The sequence below is a fragment of the Chiloscyllium plagiosum genome, unplaced genomic scaffold (assembly GCF_037043375.1).
Source record: "Chiloscyllium plagiosum isolate Xiang-an unplaced genomic scaffold, Cpla_swu_hap1 HiC_scaffold_4, whole genome shotgun sequence".
Lineage (NCBI taxonomy): Eukaryota > Metazoa > Chordata > Chondrichthyes > Orectolobiformes > Hemiscylliidae > Chiloscyllium > Chiloscyllium plagiosum.
In genome coordinates, this window is record NW_028270142.1 from 35,544,951 (window position 1) to 35,564,276 (window position 19,326).

The 19,326-nt window shown below is 41.2% G+C and overlaps 1 protein-coding gene across 1 annotated transcript in view; it reads left to right on the forward strand.

Moving 5' to 3' along the window:
* The window catches only part of mlh1 (mutL homolog 1, colon cancer, nonpolyposis type 2 (E. coli)), a 56,674-nt gene that overhangs the window by 35,585 nt on the left and 1,763 nt on the right, over window positions 1–19,326 (forward strand). The window contains exons 10-18 of the mRNA XM_043688835.2: window positions 1,856–1,949; window positions 2,027–2,180; window positions 6,163–6,503; window positions 8,471–8,619; window positions 9,726–9,834; window positions 15,909–15,972; window positions 16,056–16,220; window positions 16,547–16,639; window positions 19,007–19,132. Coding sequence (XP_043544770.2) covers window positions 1,856–1,949; window positions 2,027–2,180; window positions 6,163–6,503; window positions 8,471–8,619; window positions 9,726–9,834; window positions 15,909–15,972; window positions 16,056–16,220; window positions 16,547–16,639; window positions 19,007–19,132 — 1,295 coding nt within the window. The remainder of the gene's footprint in view (window positions 1–1,855; window positions 1,950–2,026; window positions 2,181–6,162; window positions 6,504–8,470; window positions 8,620–9,725; window positions 9,835–15,908; window positions 15,973–16,055; window positions 16,221–16,546; window positions 16,640–19,006; window positions 19,133–19,326) is intronic.

Genomic DNA, 19,326 nt, shown 5'->3' on the forward strand with positions numbered 1-19,326 from the left:
ACGTTGGCTTATTTCATCTAATTTATTCAATACCCATTACTAGTTTCAATACTAAATACTCCCTTTTAGGCCTTTTAGATTCAGCATAAGAGAAAAATTCTTTATGCACATAAACTGCATTCCCTTTCCCCTGTTTCCTTATGTCATCTTGCCTGTTTACTTATGAGTAGATGAAATCCCCTATGTTTATCTTTTACTTCTCTTGTAAATCTCAATGATTAGTTTTTAAGCTGTATGACCCGCTTGAGGCCCACCACTGCTGGTATTGTAATAGGAGTTAAATATTTAATCAAATTATTGAAAGGCCTCAAGTGGTGTCTGATGAACTCAAGTTCATCTGACCAATTTTCTGCTCAAAGTTTGTGCGAAGATTTGTAGCTCGGGTGCTCGTTGCTGTGGTTCTGTTCGCCGAGCTGGAAGTTTTTGTTGCAAACGTTTCGTCCCCTGGCTAGGCGACATCATCAGTGCTTGGGAGCCTCCTGCGAAGCGCTTCTTTGATGTTTCCTCCGGTGTTTATAGTGGTCTGTCCCTGCCGCTTCCGGTTGTCAGTTTCAGCTGTCCACTGTAGTGGTTGGTATATTGGGTCCAGGTCGATGTGTTTGTTGATGGAGTTTGTGGATGAATGCCATGCCTCTAGGAATTCCCTGGCTGTTCTCTGTCTGGCTTGCCCTATGATAGTAGTGTACTTTCCTAAACTATGAAAGTAACCATCCCAACACACACAAACGAAGCTGCATCAGGACACTATTCAAAAGGGCCACAACACACTGCAGTACACCAGAACTGCAAAAAGAAGAAGAGGAACACCTATACAAGGTATTCGCCAAAAACGGATACCCGGGCAACTTCATCAACAGATGCCTAAGAGAAAGACCACGGAACGAGGACATACCACAACCAAAAGGACTAGCCACACTACCATACATCAGGAGCATCTTAGAACTGACAGCCAGACTACTGCGACCCCTAGGACTCATAACGGCACACAAACCAACAGCCACGCTCAGACAACAACTCACCAGAACGAAGGACCCGATACCCAACATGAGCAAAACTAATGTAGTGTACAAAATACCATGCAAGGACTGCACAAAACACTATATAAGACAAACAGGAAGACAGCTAACAATCTGCATACATGAACATCAACTAGCCACGAAACGACACGACCAGCTATCCTTAGTAGCCACACACGCAGACAACAAGCAACATGAATTCGACTGGGACAACACTACTATCATAGGGCAAGCCAGACAGAGAACAGCCAGGGAATTCCTAGAGGCATGGCATTCATCCACAAACTCCATCAACAAACACATCGACCTGGACCCAATATACCAACCACTACAGTGGACAGCTGAAACTGACAACCGGAAGCGGCAGGGACAGACCACTATAAACACCGGAGGAAACATCAAAGAAGCACTTCGCAGGAGGCTCCCAAGCACTGATGATGTCGCCTAGCCAGTGGACGAAACGTTTGCAACAAAAACTTCTAGCTCGGCGAACAGAACCACAGCAATTTTCTGCACTTAACTTCTAATAAATAGTAGCTGATTGTTAACAAGTTGCAACTGAAGCAGACAAAATAAGAGTTACCAACTTGGGTAACATCTGTGGAAAGACTAACAAAGTTGACATTTCAAGTCCAATGATTCTTCTTGAGAACATACTAGAGATTGGTGCCTAGTTCAGGCGAGCTTTCACCGTAAATTAATATGTTGTCTAATGATGGTTTGATCCTGGAGACTTTGTTGCATTTGAATGTAGTTCTGCAATTGTGTAAATATTCAAATATTCCTGATGGATCTGTCGTGATTCCTCACATCTAATTTTTCTTTCAATTATTTTGAAGATCGCTTGGTGGAATCCACTGCTTTACGGAAGGCAATCGAAACTGTCTATGCAGCCTATCTTCCTAAAAATACACATCCCTTCCTGTATCTGAGGTAAGTATGATAGATTGCAAAGGACAGTTATTCTCATTGTATGTGCAATGTTTAGGACTATTTTTCTTTTCTTCAAGCCTTGAAATATTGCCACAGAATGTTGATGTAAATGTTCATCCCACGAAGCATGAAGTACACTTTCTCCATGAGGACAGTATCATCGAGAGTGTGCAACAACATATTGAAAGTAAGCTACTTGGTTCCAACTCCTCAAGAACCTACTTCACACAGGTCAGTATTATGCTTACAATCATTCTCCAAATAAATCTGGCCATGTTACCTCTACCATATATTTCTAGTGGGGGCATAACATTATAGTTGTTCTCTGAACAGGTTTATCTTAATATTAGAACTTCTTATCATTCAAAATCTCAATTCATTTGCTTTTTATGGTGTTTGAACGTAAGAATGTTTCAGCTTAAAAATGAGCTGTTTGGCTGATGCAGTCTACACTGGTGTTTTATCTAAGTGCTCTCTAAGGTTGTTCTATTATTTTTACTTAATGTGTCCCTGTAATGTTCCTCTTTGGGAGTCAGTTAGCTCAATTGATAGGAAAGCTGGTTTGTGATGCAGAGTGATGTCAACAATATGGGTTCAATTCTTGGAATGGCTGAGGCTACTGTGAAGGACTTACCTTCTCAATCTTTCCTTTCTCCTTGGGCATGGTGACCCTCAAGTTGAACCTGAAAAATGTGTTGCTGGAAAAGCGCAGCGGGTCAGGCAGCATCAAAGGAGCAGGAGAATCGATGTTCCTGCTCCTTTGATGCTGCCTGATCTGCTGTGCTTTTCCAGCAACACATTTTTCACCTCTGATCTCCAGCATCTGCAGTCCTCACTTCCTCAAGTTAAACCACAATCCATTGTGTGTCTCTCTAATAAGCAAGTAAATTCTTTGGTCTGGGCGATTATGGTGACTTCTAAAATTCCACTTTGTTCAGCATCTGTTCATATCCCTTCTAGAGGAATGTTTGGACTTGTTTCAAAAACAATCATATCTCTACAATTTATTCATTCTCGATTATGGGTGTACCTACTAGAGAGTGCAAAACTTGACTTACTCTTGGGAAATAAGGCAGGGGTGTCAGTGGAGGAGCACTTTGGGGTCAGTGGCCATAATTCTATTAAGTTTAAAATAACGATGGAAAAGGATAGACCAGATCTAAAAGTTGAAGTCCTAAATTGGAGAAAGGCCAATTTTGACGGTATTAGGCAAGAACCTTTGAAAGCTGATTGGTGGCAGATGTTCGCAGGTAAAGGGAAGGCCAGAAAATGGGAAGCCATTGAAATGAGATAACGAGATTCCAGAGGAAGTATATTCCTGTCAGGGTGAAAGGAAGGTTGGTAGGTATAGGGAATGCTGATGCTGGATGACTAAAGAAATTGAGGATTTGGTTAAGGAAAAGAAGGAAGCATATGTAAGGTATAGACAAGATAGATCGAGTGAATCCTTAGAGTATAAAGGAAGTAGGAGTATACTTAAGAGGGAAATCAGGAGAGCAAAAAGGGGACATGAGATAGCTTTGGCAAATAGAATTAAGGAGAATCTAAAAAGTTTTTACAAATACATTAAGGACAAAAGGGTAACTAGGGAGAGAATAGGGCCCCTCAAAGATCAGCAAGGCGGCCTTTGTGTGGAGCCACAGAAAATTGGGGAGATACTAAATGAATATTTTGCATCAGTATTGACTGTGGAAAAGGATATGGGAGATATAGACTGCAGGGAAATAGACGGTGACATCTTGCAAAATGTCCATAATACAGAGGAGGAAGTGAAATGGTTAAAAGTGGATAAATCCCCAGTACCTGATCAGGTGTACCCTAGAACTCTGTGTGAAGCTAGAGAAGTGACTGCTGGGCCTCTTGCTGAGATATTTGTATCATCGATAGTCACAGGTGAGGTGCCGGAAGATTGGAGGTTGGCAAACGTGGTGCCACTGTTTAAGAAGGGTGGTAAAGACAAGCTAGGGAACTATAGACCAGTGAGCCTGACGACGGTGGTGGGCAAGTTGTTGGAGAGAATCCTGAGGGACAGGATGTACGTGTATTTGAAAAGGCAAGGACTGATTAGGGATAGTCAACAAGGCTTTGTGTGTTGGAAGTCATGTCTCACAAACTTGATTGAGTTTTTTGAAGAAGTAACAAAGAGGATTGATAAGGGCAGAGCAGTAGATGTGATCTATATGGACTTCAGCAAGGCGTTCGACAAGGTTCCCCATGGGAGACTGATTAGTAAGGTTAGATCTCACGGAATACAGGGAGAACTACTATTTGGATACAGAACTGGCTCAAAGGTAGAAGACAGAAGGTGGTGGTGGAGGGTTGTTTTTCAGACTGGAGGCCTGTGACCAGTGGAGTGCCACAAGGATCGGTGCTGGGTCCTCTACTTTTGTCATTGACATAAATGATTTGGATGCGAGCATAAGAGGTACAGTTAGTAAGTTTGCAGATGACACCAAAATTGGAGGTGTAGTGGACAGCGAAGAGGGTTACCTCAGATTACAACAGGATCTTGACCAGATGGGCTAATGGGCTGAGAAGTGACAGATGGAGTTTAATTCAGATAAATGCGAGGTGCTGCATTTGGAAGAGCAAATTTTAGCAGGACTTATACACTTAATGGTAAGGTCCTAGGGAGTGTTGCTGGACAAAGAGACCTTGGAGTGCAGGTTCATAGCTCCTTGAAAATGGAGTCGCAGGTAGATAGGATAGTGAAGAAGGTATTTGGTATGCTTTCCTTTATTGGTCAGAGTATTGAGTACAGGAGTTGGGACGTCATGTTGCGGCTGTACAGATATTGGTTAGGCCACTGTTAGAATGTTGCGTGCAATTCTGGTCTCCTTCCTATCGAAAAGATGTTGTGAAACTTGAAAGGGTTCAGAAAAGATTTACAAGGATGTTGCCAGGGTTGGAGGATTTGAGCTACAGGGAGAGGCTGAACAGGCTGGGGCTGTTTTCCCTGGAGCGTCTGAGGCTGAGAGGTGAACTAGAGGGGATAGGTTTAGGATGAGAGGGGAAAGATGTAAAAGAGACCTAAGGGGCAACTTTTCCACGCAGAGGGTGGTATGTGTATGGAATGAGCTGCCAGAGGATGTGGTGGAGGCTGGTACAATTGCAACATTTAAGATGCATTTGGATGGGTATATGAATGGGAAGGGTTTGGAGGGATATGGGCCGGGTGCTGGCAGGTGGGACTAGATTGGGTTGGGATATCTGTTCGGCATGGACGGGTTGGACCGAAGTGTTTGTTTCCATGCTGTACATCTCTATGGCTCTATGACTGTATTCAAAATAAAGCACTCCATCTGACACTCATCCCATTCACCACTTGAAGCACTTATTTCCTAAATCAGTGGTCTATAGTGACTGCAAAGTGTACATGTGAAACTATGACAGCACCTCTAGAATCATATCTACCACTTGCAAATTTCTTTCCAAATTTAACACTATCTTGACTTGGAAATATAATGTTGTTTCTTCATTGCCACTGGGTTGAAATTCTGGAACTCCCTCCCTGACAGGGCAATGGGTGTACCAATCAGTTTAAAGAGGTCGGTTCACCACACTAATGACGGACATTTAGAAATGGGAAATTAATTCTGGCCTCACCAATGATACAAACTGAGTGGAGAATTGGAGGAATTAATTGCCTGTTATACTTTCTCTTACTGAAATTAAAACAAGAAATAAAACAAAAAAAACATTGAATGAGATGGAAGCAGAGGATATAATGTAAATCTATTGAACTCAGTCAAAAGATTGTACAGTCTAATAGGGACTTTAAGAGAGGCCAGTGAGAGGCAAAAGAGTCAGAATTGCTTCTGATGGGCCAGAGGCATTGGAAACTTGGCCTGCTGCAAATATACCACTTGAAGAGGATTGCACCTGTTAAAATCCTTTGCAACTTGGCTACTTTCCAATTGAGTAATAGAGTAAATATTATTGCTGCTAAAAAGCAAAAGCCTGGATCTTATAATTATTGTTTACCTATTTAAACACATTGATAATCCTGACTTTCAGTTAAAAATAGTTGTCAGAAACATGTAACATAGCATGGACAGCTATGTTCTCTATTTTGAGAGTTTTATATGGAAAACTTAGTTCAGTCGATCATGTGCTCCCTTTCCTTGAGTGACAGCAATAAAATAAATGTAATAGCATTATAAATTTTGTATATCTTACTATATAATGGAAATTTCTCTTTTAATCTGGTTAGACTTTACTGCCTGGCCCAACCATAACCTCCAATGACTTTATCAAGCCTTCAGTAGCATCAGCCACACTTCCAAGTTCGAGCGACAAACCATATGCTCATCAAATGGTGCGCACAGACTCCAAGGAACAAAAAATTGATGCCTTTCTACAACCAATCAACAAACCACAGGAGGCACTACCCACCACTGTTTCTGTTGATGGAGGGACTGTGTGTCAGGACTCTGAGATGGAGGACCTAAGTGATATTGACTTACTTGCTGCGGAAAAAGCTGGGAGCTCAAGTACAAACATTCAGAAACCCTTGCATCCATGCAATGATGACCCATCCAGTGCCCCAGCCAGGTAAATGGTAATTGTCAATGTAGAAATCCCTTGAATTTCTGAACATTATTTTATGAATTTCTTCATGGGCTAGTTACAGTCACAGCACAGAAAAAAAAAGGCCTTTTGGCCCATCAATTCTGTGCCAGTCAAAAACAAGCTTCTTGGTAGGCTAATCGTATTTTCCAACATTTGGACCATAGTTTTGTATGCATTGGCATTGCAAGTGCACATCTAAATCCTACTTAAATATTATGAGTGTTTCTTCCTCTACCACCCTTTCAGACTGTGAATTTGAGATTCTCGCTAGCCTCTGGGTGAAAACATTTTTTCCTCTTTTTTTTTCCCTTCTCAACCTTCTGCCCCTTACCTTAAATCTGTCCCGGTCCTTGATTTCTCCACCAAAGGGTAAAGTCTCTTCCTGTCTATCCTATCAATGCCCCCCCCCCCATAATTTTATTTATCTCAATAATGCTCCCACCCCACGCCCAATGTCCTCTGCTCCAAGGAAAACAACCACAGTTTATCCAGTCTCTTTTCATAACTGAAATTCTCCAGCCCAGGCAACATGTCTAGTTAATCTCCTCTGCATCCTTTCCAGTACAGTCACATCCCTGCTATAACTTGGTGCATAAGGAGGTTGCATAAAGTGAGGGAGTTGATAAAATTAAATTGTAGTTAGAGCTCGCAGTCAAGATTTTCCACACTCCCTGAAAACCCTTCCCCCTAGTAGCTGTGGTGCCTGCGACGTCCTTGTCTGTTTGTCACTTGTCACTAGGTGATATCCTCGAGTGGCATAGGGTGTATCTTATTGTTTGGATAAAAGTGACTGACAGTTTCAAACTACTGAGTTCTTCTGTTTAAAATTTTGAAAATATTACTGGTTGTAGGGAAAATTGTAGTGCAAAACTAAGGGACCTTTCTGTTGACAGGGTGGATGGAGCAGGTGTACAATTGTTGGTGTAAGAGTATGTCACTTTTTTTCTTTGGCAATTCTTGTATTCATCCACTTGGTTAGATTTCAGTAGACTGATTTTTAAATGCTTTGAGTAGCTGCTCAGTGCAGTTTGAGTTTAAATTTGCATGATTCTTGGTTTGAATGAATAGGTGACAAAAGCTGTTCCCAGGTGGTCTGTATTTAATGGTCAAAGTACCACTCTACTTCTGGTGGTGGAACACTGAAATTGAAGCTCAACGGATTGAATACCTCGCTAAACTGTAACTGAGATCCAAATTCATTCACTACTTGATCAGTAAACACTATACAATTTATTGAGCACCTTTTGTTAAGCATGTTCAGATTACTGGTGAAAAAAATTAAAACTTGCTTGAACCTTGAATTGTTTTTGTTCCAGTAAGTGGAAAAGAAAGATGGTTTTAATCTTTTGACTGAGCAGAGGAAAACAATTTTGCATATCCTTCAAATAAATGTTGTCTTCAGTTTAGTTTAAGGGCCTACTTATTTTTGTTTTGAAGATAGTGGTATTCTGCCATGGTGATAAATTTTAAGTGCCAAGGTAACTTTATAGATTTCTATTTAAAATAACAAATAAAGTCTCACGTCAGTTTTGTGACATCAGACTCTGATTCTAAAATTTTCAATTAGAAAATGGAAAATCTGGCACTATGTTGCTAGTTTGAATCATGCCACTTGAAATTCTTGGAGTCTACTGATCTTGCTGCTAGCAAAGAAATTACTGAATTATCAAAAACAAAAAATAAAGGCATCATTGCTTTTGTTGCTATTTATTTCTACTCATGATTTTTGTTAAGTTGTTGTTGTTGTGAGGCAGTTAAAAACATAACCCAAACTATGAAATGTCTTCCATGTAATGGTGTGTAAATTAAATAAAAAGATTCTAAGACAACCAGTAACTGAAAGTGAATGGCTGGATAAATGGGATGAATATGTTAAGAAGTTGTCAGTATATAAATCTAAAATAATGCATCTTGGTACTTATGTAAGGCAAAATCTTGTTTATTCATAGGAAACGATCAAGGGTTGATTCACCAGGTGAGATAAAAGAAGCGAACTCCAGCCATGAGATGACAGCTGCCCATCTTCCAAAGAGGAGAATTATTAACTTAACCAGTGTTCTCACCCTGCAAGGGGAGATCAACAATCAGAACCATGCAGGTACAATATATTTTAATGATTTAAATCGGGGAAGTGAATGTTTGCTGTCATGTTTGCAGTTGACACAGAAATAAATGGGAAGGCAAGTGGTGAAGATGAGAGTCTGCAGAGTGATACAAATAGGTTAGGTCAGTGGGCAAAATGTAATATAATGTGGGAAAGCAGGAAGAATAGAGATGAATAGTATTTAAATGGAAAGAGGTTTGGGAGTCCTTGGTGAAAAACCACAAAAGTTAGTGTACAGGTTCAGCAGGTAATGGGTAAGACAAGTGGACTGTTGGCCTTTCATTCAATGAGAATGGAGTACAAAATTAGGGAAGTATTGCTGAAACTATATGTGGCACTGGTCAACCACATCTGGAATAAAATGAACAGTTTTGGGAGCCAAAACTAAAGAAAGATATGTGGGCATTGAACCTTTGCTGGAATGTATCCAATCAGTTAATCCTGAGTCTGGAAGCATTTTCTTTCGAGAAGACGTTGAGTAGATTAGGCTTGTACTATTGGAGATAAGAATGAAAGGTGACCTTATTAAAACATGTAAAGTTTTTAGGGGCTTTGACAGGGTAGATTTTGGAAGATTGTTTCCCCTTGTGAGAGTCTAAAACCAGAGGGCATAATGGGTCAGCCATTTAAGACAGAAGAGGAGGAATTTCTTCTCTCAAGTATATGAATCTGTGGAATGCTGGATTGTTAAGTATACTAAAGTTTGAAATAGATTTTTAATCAGTAAGAGGATAAAAGGTTTTTTGGAAAAGGCAGGTAAATTGAGAATGGCAGAGAGACCCGATGATTCGGATCATCTACTAATGTTCCTAGGTCTTATGGTCTTAAGTTAGAGGTGCCAACTATTGTATATGTTACTGTCAGAGGAGGAATAGATGAGAGGCAAAGTTCATGTGTGTTGGTTTTGTGTGTATATATTGCCATTTCTTACAGATGGATTAGCCAAGCCATTATCCAGTGTTTCTCAGTAAGTGAGAATGAAATCAAAATTGGACAAAACAAATACAATAGAAATGCTGTTGATGTTATACTTCACGTGATGCAATAAGATGGAATTATTGTGGTCAGGGTACTAATTTTCTTGCTATTTTGTCTCTAAGGCCTACAAGACATGTTACAGAATCATTCATTTGTTGGTTGTGTAAATCCTCAGTGGGCACTGGTGCAGTATCAAACAAAACTTTACCTGATCAATACTACTAAACTCAGGTAATTCATATATTGTTATGATCCCAGAATAGACTGTGAATTTTGTTATAATCTTGGGTGATGCCAAGAAAGTATGCAATTATCTGGTTACGGGCCAGTAAGCTTTCATTTTTCAAGTCGACAATATGTGTGGTCCAGGGAACATACTAAGTGTAAAGTTACAAGCATCAATGGTATTGAAAAAACTAGTTCTTACTATACAAGTTAGAACAATAATACAATTCTAAGGCCCAGAATTATATGTGGTAGACATGGATAGTACACTTTGACTGAACACCCCACAATGCATATTTGGTTTTGCTCATTAATGTAATGTGGGCATTGCTGGCACAGCCAGCATTTATTTCCCATCCCTATTTGCCCTTGAAGTAATGCGAGGTGCTGCTTTGAACTGCTGCATTCCATGAGCTGTAGGTAGACATTAAGGAGGGAATTTCATAGTTTTGACTAACTAACTAACTTTGAAGGAACAGTGATATGTTCCCAAGTCAGGGTAGTGAGTGATTTGGAGGATGCTTTCAGATAGTGGTACTCCCATGTATCTGCTGCCCTTGTGCTTCTGGATGGAAGTAGTTGTGGATTTGGAATTTAAGGAGGTAATATCATATGTGATCAGAACAGATCCCACAGATTTTTTTGACGATTTCTGATAGTTCTGAAGAAGTTCCTGGATCTGAAACGTTGATTCTGATTTTGCTCCACAGATGTTACCAGATCTGCTGAGTTTGTCCAGCAATTACTACTTTTGTTTCAGATTTCTAACATCTGCAGTTATTGGTATCATTTTAGCAATTGATTCCTTCCCTGCAGGGCAGCTAAAAAAAAAAATCAGCATCCATACAGAGTCCATTCCTATCTCATTCTCTACCTTCAACTATCTGTCATTGTGGAATTGCTTTCAGTGACTCCTAGAATTGAACTGAGTGAACTATGAAAAATCTTGCAGTAAGCCCTGCTGCTATCACAGGGCAGAATTGAATGTCACCACCAACTCCTTGTGGATCTCCTCTTGTGTACCCTTGAATTCAATCATGTTGCCATTTTGACAGAATGCACAGAAAATGACAGAGAACTTTTTAAAAGAAGGATTCACAACATCATCCTATTAAAACAGGACCATCTCTGTTGTGTGAGCCTATTTGATTATTATCTGTACCTCAGTAATGATTTCAAGTCCATCTGTCGGAAGTTTCCTGTGTAGTACAGTATTAATGTAAATAGTAGACCAAATTAAATAAGTTTCCTCAAACATTCGCAGTTAATTTAAAAAAAATACAGTGGTGGACAGGTAATTATGCACTGGACCATTCAGCTCACTAGACAAATTTGATGCCCTGTGCATCACAATACATCCACATCTCACTGGCAGCAGAATTAGAATTAGGTTCATTGTCACATGTACTCAATACTGGAGTATAGTGAAAAGCAAACAAAGTCACCACTCACTTGCAATCTTAGATGCAAAAGCACAATTTTTTTTTAAAAAGCCAATAAATAGATACAGAAACCAAAACATCCATTGAAGTTACACAAATTAGAATTAAAACAAAACCACAAAAGCAAAAAAATGAAGAGAAAGTGTTCAGATCCAAATCTTATTTTTCTAAGGTAAGAGGGCCTTCCTCTCTCAAGCTTCGAGTCTCAGGGCTGCCTTGGGCCCTCTGAACGTGCTCTCACAGCAGGACCTCAGAGCCCGCTCCCGCACCACTTCCACGACAGGCCACTGGAACCAACTCCTGCTGTTGGTACTCAGCACCCGCCCCCACTCCTGTCGCAGGCCCTTGGTACCTGCCCGCACTCTCACTCCCACTGTAGGCCATTGGAACTCACTCCCAAGTCTGCTGTAGGCCCTTGGTCCTGGCTCCCACTCCCCCTGTGGGCCCTCTGCATCTCCTGCTACTTGCACTTACGCCGTGGGCCCTTGACACCTGCACCACTCCAGCTCCCGCCGTAGGCACTTGGAATCAACTCCTACCGGAGAACCTCGGATCCTGCTCCTCCCACCATAGCACCTCAGAACCCGCTCCCGCCCCAGGCCCTTGGAACCCGGACTCGCTCCCACTATAAATTCCGTCGTAGCCCCTTGGAACACGTTCCCGTTCTTGCTCCCACCACAGGCCCTAGGAACCCACTCCCGTTCCCACTCCCACCACAGGCCCTTGGAACATGCTCCCACTCCCACCAAAGGCCCTCGGAGCCCACTCCCGCTCTCTCTCCCACCACAGGCCCTAGGGACTCGCTCCTACTCCCATGACAGGCCCTCGGAACTTGCACCCGCTCCTACCATAACCCCTCGGAACCCGTCCCCACTCCCGCCACAGGCCCTCAGAACCCACTCCCGTCACGGCCCTCAGAACTTGTTCCCGCTCCAACCGTAGCCCCTCAGAATCCACTCCTGCTCCAGCCACAGGCCTTCTGAACCCGCACCCGATCCCGGTTCCGCCACAGGCCCTCTGAATCCGCTCCCACTCCTGGTCCTGCCGCAGGCTCTCTGAACCCGATCACGCTCCCAAACCTGCAGCAGGCCCTCTGAACCCGATCGTACGCCCAATCCTGCAGTTACCCCTTGGAACCTGCTCCCACTCCTACCACATGCCCTCAGAATCCGTTCCCGTTCTCGCTCCCACTCCTGCCACACGCCCTCTGAATGCGCACCCGCTCCTGCCGCAGGCCCTATGAACCCGGTCCCACTACTACCACAGGCCCTCGGAACCCACTCCTGTTTCCGGCGTGCCCCCCTCAGAACTCACCCCCACTCCTGCTGCAGACCCTCGGAAACTGCCTCTGCAGCAACTCTCGCTGTAGCCTCTCAGAACCTGCTCTCACTCCCGCTGTAGCCCCTCAGAACCCGGTCCCACTCCTGTCGCAGACCCTTGGAACCCGAACCCGCTCCCACTCCCGTCGCAAGTCCTTGGAACCTGCTCCCACTCCTAGGCCCAGCAATCACTTCTCTAGCTTCACACAATTTTCTCGGTACACCTGATCAGGTCCTGGGGATTTATCCACTTTTAACCGTTTCAAGACATCCAACACTTCCTCCTCTGAAATATGGACATTTTGCAAGATGTCACCATCTATTTCCATACAGTCTGTCTTTCATATCCTTTTCCATGTAAATACTGATGCAAAATACTCATTTAGTATCCCATTTTCTGTGGCTCCACACAAAGGCCGCCTTGCTGATCTTTGAGGGGCCCTATTCTCTCCCTAGTTACCTTTTTGTCTTTAATGTATTTGTAAAATCCCTTTTGGATTCTCCTTAATTCTATTTGCCAAAGCTATCTCATGTCCCCTTTTTGCCCTCCTGATTTCCCTGTTAAGTATACTCCTACTTCCTTTATACTCTTCTAAGGATTCACTCAATCTTTCCTGTCTATACCTTACATATGCTTCCTTCTTTTCCTTAGCCAAACCCTCAATGTCTTTAGTCATCCAGCATTCCCCATACCTACCAGCCTTCCCTTTCACCCTAACAGGAATATACTTTCTCTGGATTCTTGTTATCTTATTTCTGAAGGCTTCCCATTTTCCAGCCATCCCTTTACCTGCGACCATCTGCCCCCAATCCGCTTTTGAAAGTGTTTGCATAATACCGTTAAAATTAGCCTTCCTCCAATTTACAACTTCAACAGTTAGATTTAATCTATCCTTTTCCATCACTATTTTAAAACTAATAAATTTATGGTCACTAGCCCCAACGTGCTCCCCCACTGACACATCAGTCACCTGCCCTACCTTATTTCCCAAGAGTAAGTCAAGTTTTGCACTTTCTCTAGTAGGTACAGCCACATACTAAATCAGAAAGTGTTCTTGTACACTGTTAACAAATTCCTCTCCATCTAAACCCTTAACACTATGGCAGTCCCAGTCTATGTTTGGAAAGTTAAAATCCCCTCCCATAACCACCCTGATTTGGAGGCACCAGTGTTGGACAGGGTGTACAAATTTTAAAAAATCACACGACACCAGGTTATAGTCCAACAGGTTTATTTGGAAGCACTAGCTTTCTGACCACACTTTCAGGTGGTTGTGGAGAAAAAGATTGTAAGACACAGAATTTATAGCAAAAGTTTACAGTGTGATGTAACTAAAATTATATCTTGAAAAAGACCTGGATTGTTTGTTAAGTCTCTCATCTGTTAGAATGAACATGTTGGGTTCAGTTCTTTCATATGTAAATCACAAAACGTTTTTTTAAAAAGTTACATTCTCAAGTGAACTTTAAAAATTGGTGTCTTGTCAGCCCAGATAATGTATTGAAGGTGTGAGCTTCCCTGTGTGAGGCTGTCTGTGCCACAATGGCCAGACGATTCTAATCTAAACACTCCAAGCAGATGCTACGGCAGCGGATGAATGGACACCGTACAACAATCAACACAGGAGTGTTCCCTCCCAGTCGGAGAACACTTCATCGGTCTGGGATATTCGACCTTGGACCTTTGGGTGACCGTCCTCCAAGGTGGACTTTGGGACAGGCAACAACGAAAAGTGGCCGAGCAGAGACTGATATCCAAGCTTGGTACCCATGGGGATGGCCTCAACCACCTGATGAAGGAGCAGCGCTTCGAAAGCTAGTGCTTCCAGATAAACCTGTTGGACTATAGCCTTGTGTTGTGTGATTTTTAACTTCATAACCACCCATTTATTCTTACAGATAACTGAAATCTCTTTTATAAATTTGTTTCTAAATTTCCTGCTGATTATTAGGGGATCTATAATACAATCCCAATAAGGTGCTCATCCCTTTCTTCTTCCCAGGTCCACCCAAAAATCTTCCCTGGATGTATTTCTGGGAATATTCTCCCAAAGTACAGCTGTAATGTTAATTTTAACAAGAAGTCACTCGCCCTCTTCTCTTGCCTCCCTTCCTATCCATCCTGTAGTATTTGTATCCTGGAACATTAAGCTGCTAATCCTGCCCATCCCTGAGCCATGTTTCTGTAATTGCTGTGATATCCCAATTCCATGTTCCTAACCATGCCCAGAGTTCATCTGCCTTCCCTGTTAGGCTTCTTGGATTGAAATAAATGCAGTTTAATTTATCAGTTCTACCTTGTTCTCTGCTTTGTTCCTACCTGTCGTTACTGTTTGACTTGCTTCTTTTCTCAACTGTACCAGTCTCGGATTGATCTCTTTATTCACAATCTTCCTGGTTTTCCCCCCCCACACCTTACTAGTTTAAATCCTCCCAAGTAGCTCTAGCAAATCTCCCTGCCAGTATCTTTGTCCCCTTCCAATTCAGATACAATCCATCCTTCTGAGGAGCATTTGCTTTCATTGTCAGAATTGCAGTTGAAGGGCCAACGGCTCATTTGGAGGTATCATAATAGGCCAAATAGAGTCAAAGGGAAGATGTGTTTAATCAGGAGGCAGTGATTAAATAACACCAAGTTTAGATTTTGTGGCAGGAATGAAAGACTGAGAAAGTTAGTATTTCCTAGCTTTAGGATGCTACAAAGAGTAATTTAGAGCTATTTTAACAATAGGACAAATGTTTGCTCCAACTTATCCAAACAGCAGAACAGAATTGAGCATAGGCCTCCCAGTGTTCATGCTACATTGTTATGAGAATATTTGAAGAAGTAGGGTGTTTTGAGATTGAAAAGGGGTGACTCGTGAACATTATTCATAAACTGTAGTGGGAGTGAGGTCTCTTAAAATCTACTGATTCAGCTTTATGGGAACCTTTTTGTTAAAAAAAGTTAAAGACAACGTGTAATATGAATAGAAAATACAAGAGATATTCAATAAACCAAGCAAATTCAATGTAAAAAGTAAGTTGATATTTCAGCTCAAGAACTTTTTGCAGTACTAGAAACAGTTTCCAATGCATTCTTTCTCAGAACTGCTGCCAGATCTGCTGAGATTCTCCAGCATTTACTGTATTTTGCTTTTATTCCAATGAATGTTAACTGTTTCTCTCTACTGATGCTGCATATTCCCAGCATTTCCTTGTATTAATAAATATATTATTGTTGTCTTTGAACCAACTGCTGCCTCAAAGTGTTTCTGACTTTGTAAATGCCATATTGTTTATAAATAATTTTTGACTCCAAGTTATGCTTTTCTTTCAGTCAGGAATTATTCTACCAGATCTTAATCTATGACTTTGGTAATTTTGGAGTGTTGAAGTTGTCGGTAAGTGTGTGATGTTATTCTTTGTCTTAGTAATTTCATTGCTAGCACAGGACACCAAATTTGTTTTTCTACCTTGTGTTCAGAGCCCTGCCCCTTTGTATGAATTGGCAATGCTAGCATTGGACAGTCCAGAAAGCGGCTGGACAGAAGAAGACGGTCCCAAAGAAGGATTGGCAGAGTATATTGTTGATTTTTTGAAAACAAAATCTGAAATGCTACAAGATTACTTTTCCCTTGGTATTGATGAGGTTAGTATACTAATTTAAGGTGACTGAAAGTTGTTAGAATCTGGAATGTCCTGCTTAAACAGTCTATCTGTTTCTTGGTAAAGATGGACAAAGAAATAAAGTGCTTTGTCATTGCAGTTACAGCTGGTCCCTGATTTGCAAACATCAGACTTAGGAATGCTTGTACTGAGTACAAAATAAAATAGTTGTAAATATGTTGAGTTCCAACTCTCATACAAATCGACTTAGAAACAAACTCAGAAGTTGAACCCATTCATAATTTGGGGACTGCCTGTGACACTCTGGAGAAAGCCATTGTTAGAATTATTCACTGTGCTCATTCCTAGGAGGGAAACCTGACTGGATTACCTCTACTCTTGGAAAACTATGTTCCAGCTCTGGAGGGGTTGCCAATGTTCATCCTGCGTCTCGCTACAGAGGTGGGTAACTTGTTACTTGTATCTATAAAATCAAATTGTAGAGGATTGATAAAAATCATTTCAGCTTAGTTGTCTGGCTCCAAAATTCAAAACTTACAACACCAAGGTCTTTGCATCCTAGACACTGAGAGTGAGGTGATCTTATTGAATCATACTAGATTCTTAGGGGGCTTGATTGGTTAGATGCATAGGTCTTTTGGGAGAGTCTCTGACTAGGAGGCATAATTTCATATCAAGGGATCATCCTTTAAAGGCAAAGATGAGTGGTTTATTTTCTCACAGCGTAATGGATCTGTGGAATTTTTTACCACAGAGGCCTGAAGATACTGGGTCACTAAGTTTATTCAAGACTGAGAGAGTCATTTTTATTTCGAAAAGGAATCGAGGATTATGGGGAAAAGATAGGAAAGTGGAATTGAGGATTATAGAATCAGCCATTATCTCATTGAATGGTGGAACAGACTGAATGGGCTGAACAGCCTCCTTCAGCTCCTATGTCTCATGATCCAATCCAGCTTCTCCTTGAACTAAGTCTCTGTTATCATTACATATCATTCAAAAGGGTTGCATCATTCGACTCATCAGTCTTATATGCTTTACTCCACACATGCACGTATATGCAGTGCATCCTTGATTTAGAATGTTTTAATTTTCCCCTTGCTTTGATTCTATCTATTAATTAACTATTCTGTATTCTGGTGCTTATCTGTTTCTCCCATTATTATATGCACCATGATGTTATTCTTCCCTGATTTCTGCAACCCTGCAGAGAAAGGTCAAAGCTCCCTAGAAGCATTAGCAAGGAACTCTGTCTCAGCCCTGTTCAGACACAAACAGCTGGCCCCTCTCCCAGAACAAGTTCAGGCTTTTGAAGTCTTCCTTCCTTTATAATTTTTCCTGCAGCTGTACATTCATCTATGTCATCTTATTGCTTCTGTCCTCACTTTCACAAGACATTGGGAGTAATACCAAGATTACTCCTTTTGAGGTGCTGGCTGGCTGCTAAATTCTGACTGCGGGATCACATTCCCCTTTCCAACTATATTAATTGTAGCAAGTTTCACATAGTTGACCTCCTACTGGCTCTCTGACCCTTCTTGTACAGTATTTTAACTCCCAGTATTTTGGAGCTGACTAAGTTGGAAAAGGAAAGGAAAATCTTTTCCCTCCCCTCTTCACCAAGCTTCCTTACTTGCCAAACTCTCAGGTTTACACTTTGTTCCAGCAGCATTCTGTTACAGGTTCATTCAGCATTACAGAGACTAGTTTACACTTCATTTATTAGTTAGTGAACTTAAATTTCATTAGCTACTGTGCTGGGATTTGAACCCATGTTCCTAGTGCATTAGCCTGGGTGTCTGGATTACCAGTCCAGTGACACAAACACCATGCTACCATTTCCACTAGAAACCATAAACAAAAGATACCTGATTTTCCAGATACCATATTAAAATAATACAATGTCCATAATTCCATCTTGCTTCCTTATGGACATGACATGTCCATCACAGAGATCAAACATATGCTGGTTGACTGCAATGTGGAATACCTGTATTCGATCTGTGCTTCCTGTCATTAGTCGCCACCTCACTTTCATTCTGCCCAATTTGTCCTTGGCCAACTACATTGGTCAAAATAAGTTTGATTTTAGTTTTGTGAACAGCATCACATCTTTCAACTCAGCACTGTACAGACTCTTGGACTCAACACTGAGTTCAACTATGTTAGATTATAACCTCTGCCTCCACATCTGTTTTTACTGGGTCATTTTTTTCAGTTCTCGTTTGGAAATATATTTTTTCTTTGTCTCATTACCCTTTAGTGTTTCTACCATGAAAGCTTATTTCACCTAACAATATGTCCTGGCCTTTACCCTGCATTAGATTTTCCATTTTTTTCTCTTCATTTGCTTGAAACCTATTACATTCATATCTTTCCTCAGTGTCAACCTGAAACATTAACTCTGCTTCCCTCTTGGTTTCTGAACTTGCTGAATATTTCATGAATTCTGGATTTCCAGGGCATCTGCAGTATGTTGTTTGTATGTGTGCAGTTCTCACCTTTCGATTCAGAATAACTGCTTTGACAATCCAGGTTCCAGCTTGACCTCCTCTCTGATAAACTAGCCAATTCCGAATGCAACCATACCGTAATTCACACTTGATCATGGCAAAATCTCATTTGACCAGGCATTGAAATAATACTGACTATTTTTAAACCTTACTTCAATTTTCAGTATTTATTTTAAATTGTTGTATTTGACACCAAATAACAATACAAGATGCAAGTAGTTTTCATTGTGTCTAATCTTATTGTGCCTGGCATCTTTTGTGATTATACGTACATCATGTTCCTCTCTTTATTTAGGTGAACTGGGATGAAGAAAAGGAGTGTTTTGAAAAATTAAGCAAGGAATGTGGTATGTTTTACTCCATCAGAAAAGAATATACACTGGATACAGAATCTCAGGTGTCACCAAATTTGGGTCAGCAGGTATAAATGTGATCAACTGTTTTACTGTTCTTAAGTAAGGTCAATAATAACTGCAAGTGTCCATTAGATCAATGTGTTATGTCAGTAAAGCAGAATCAATAAGAAGAACCTTTCCCTTATCAATAAGCCTAATATTGAGGACCGCTGGATGGGATATGTCAGATAGATAATTGACAGCAGATTGCTGCAGCAAT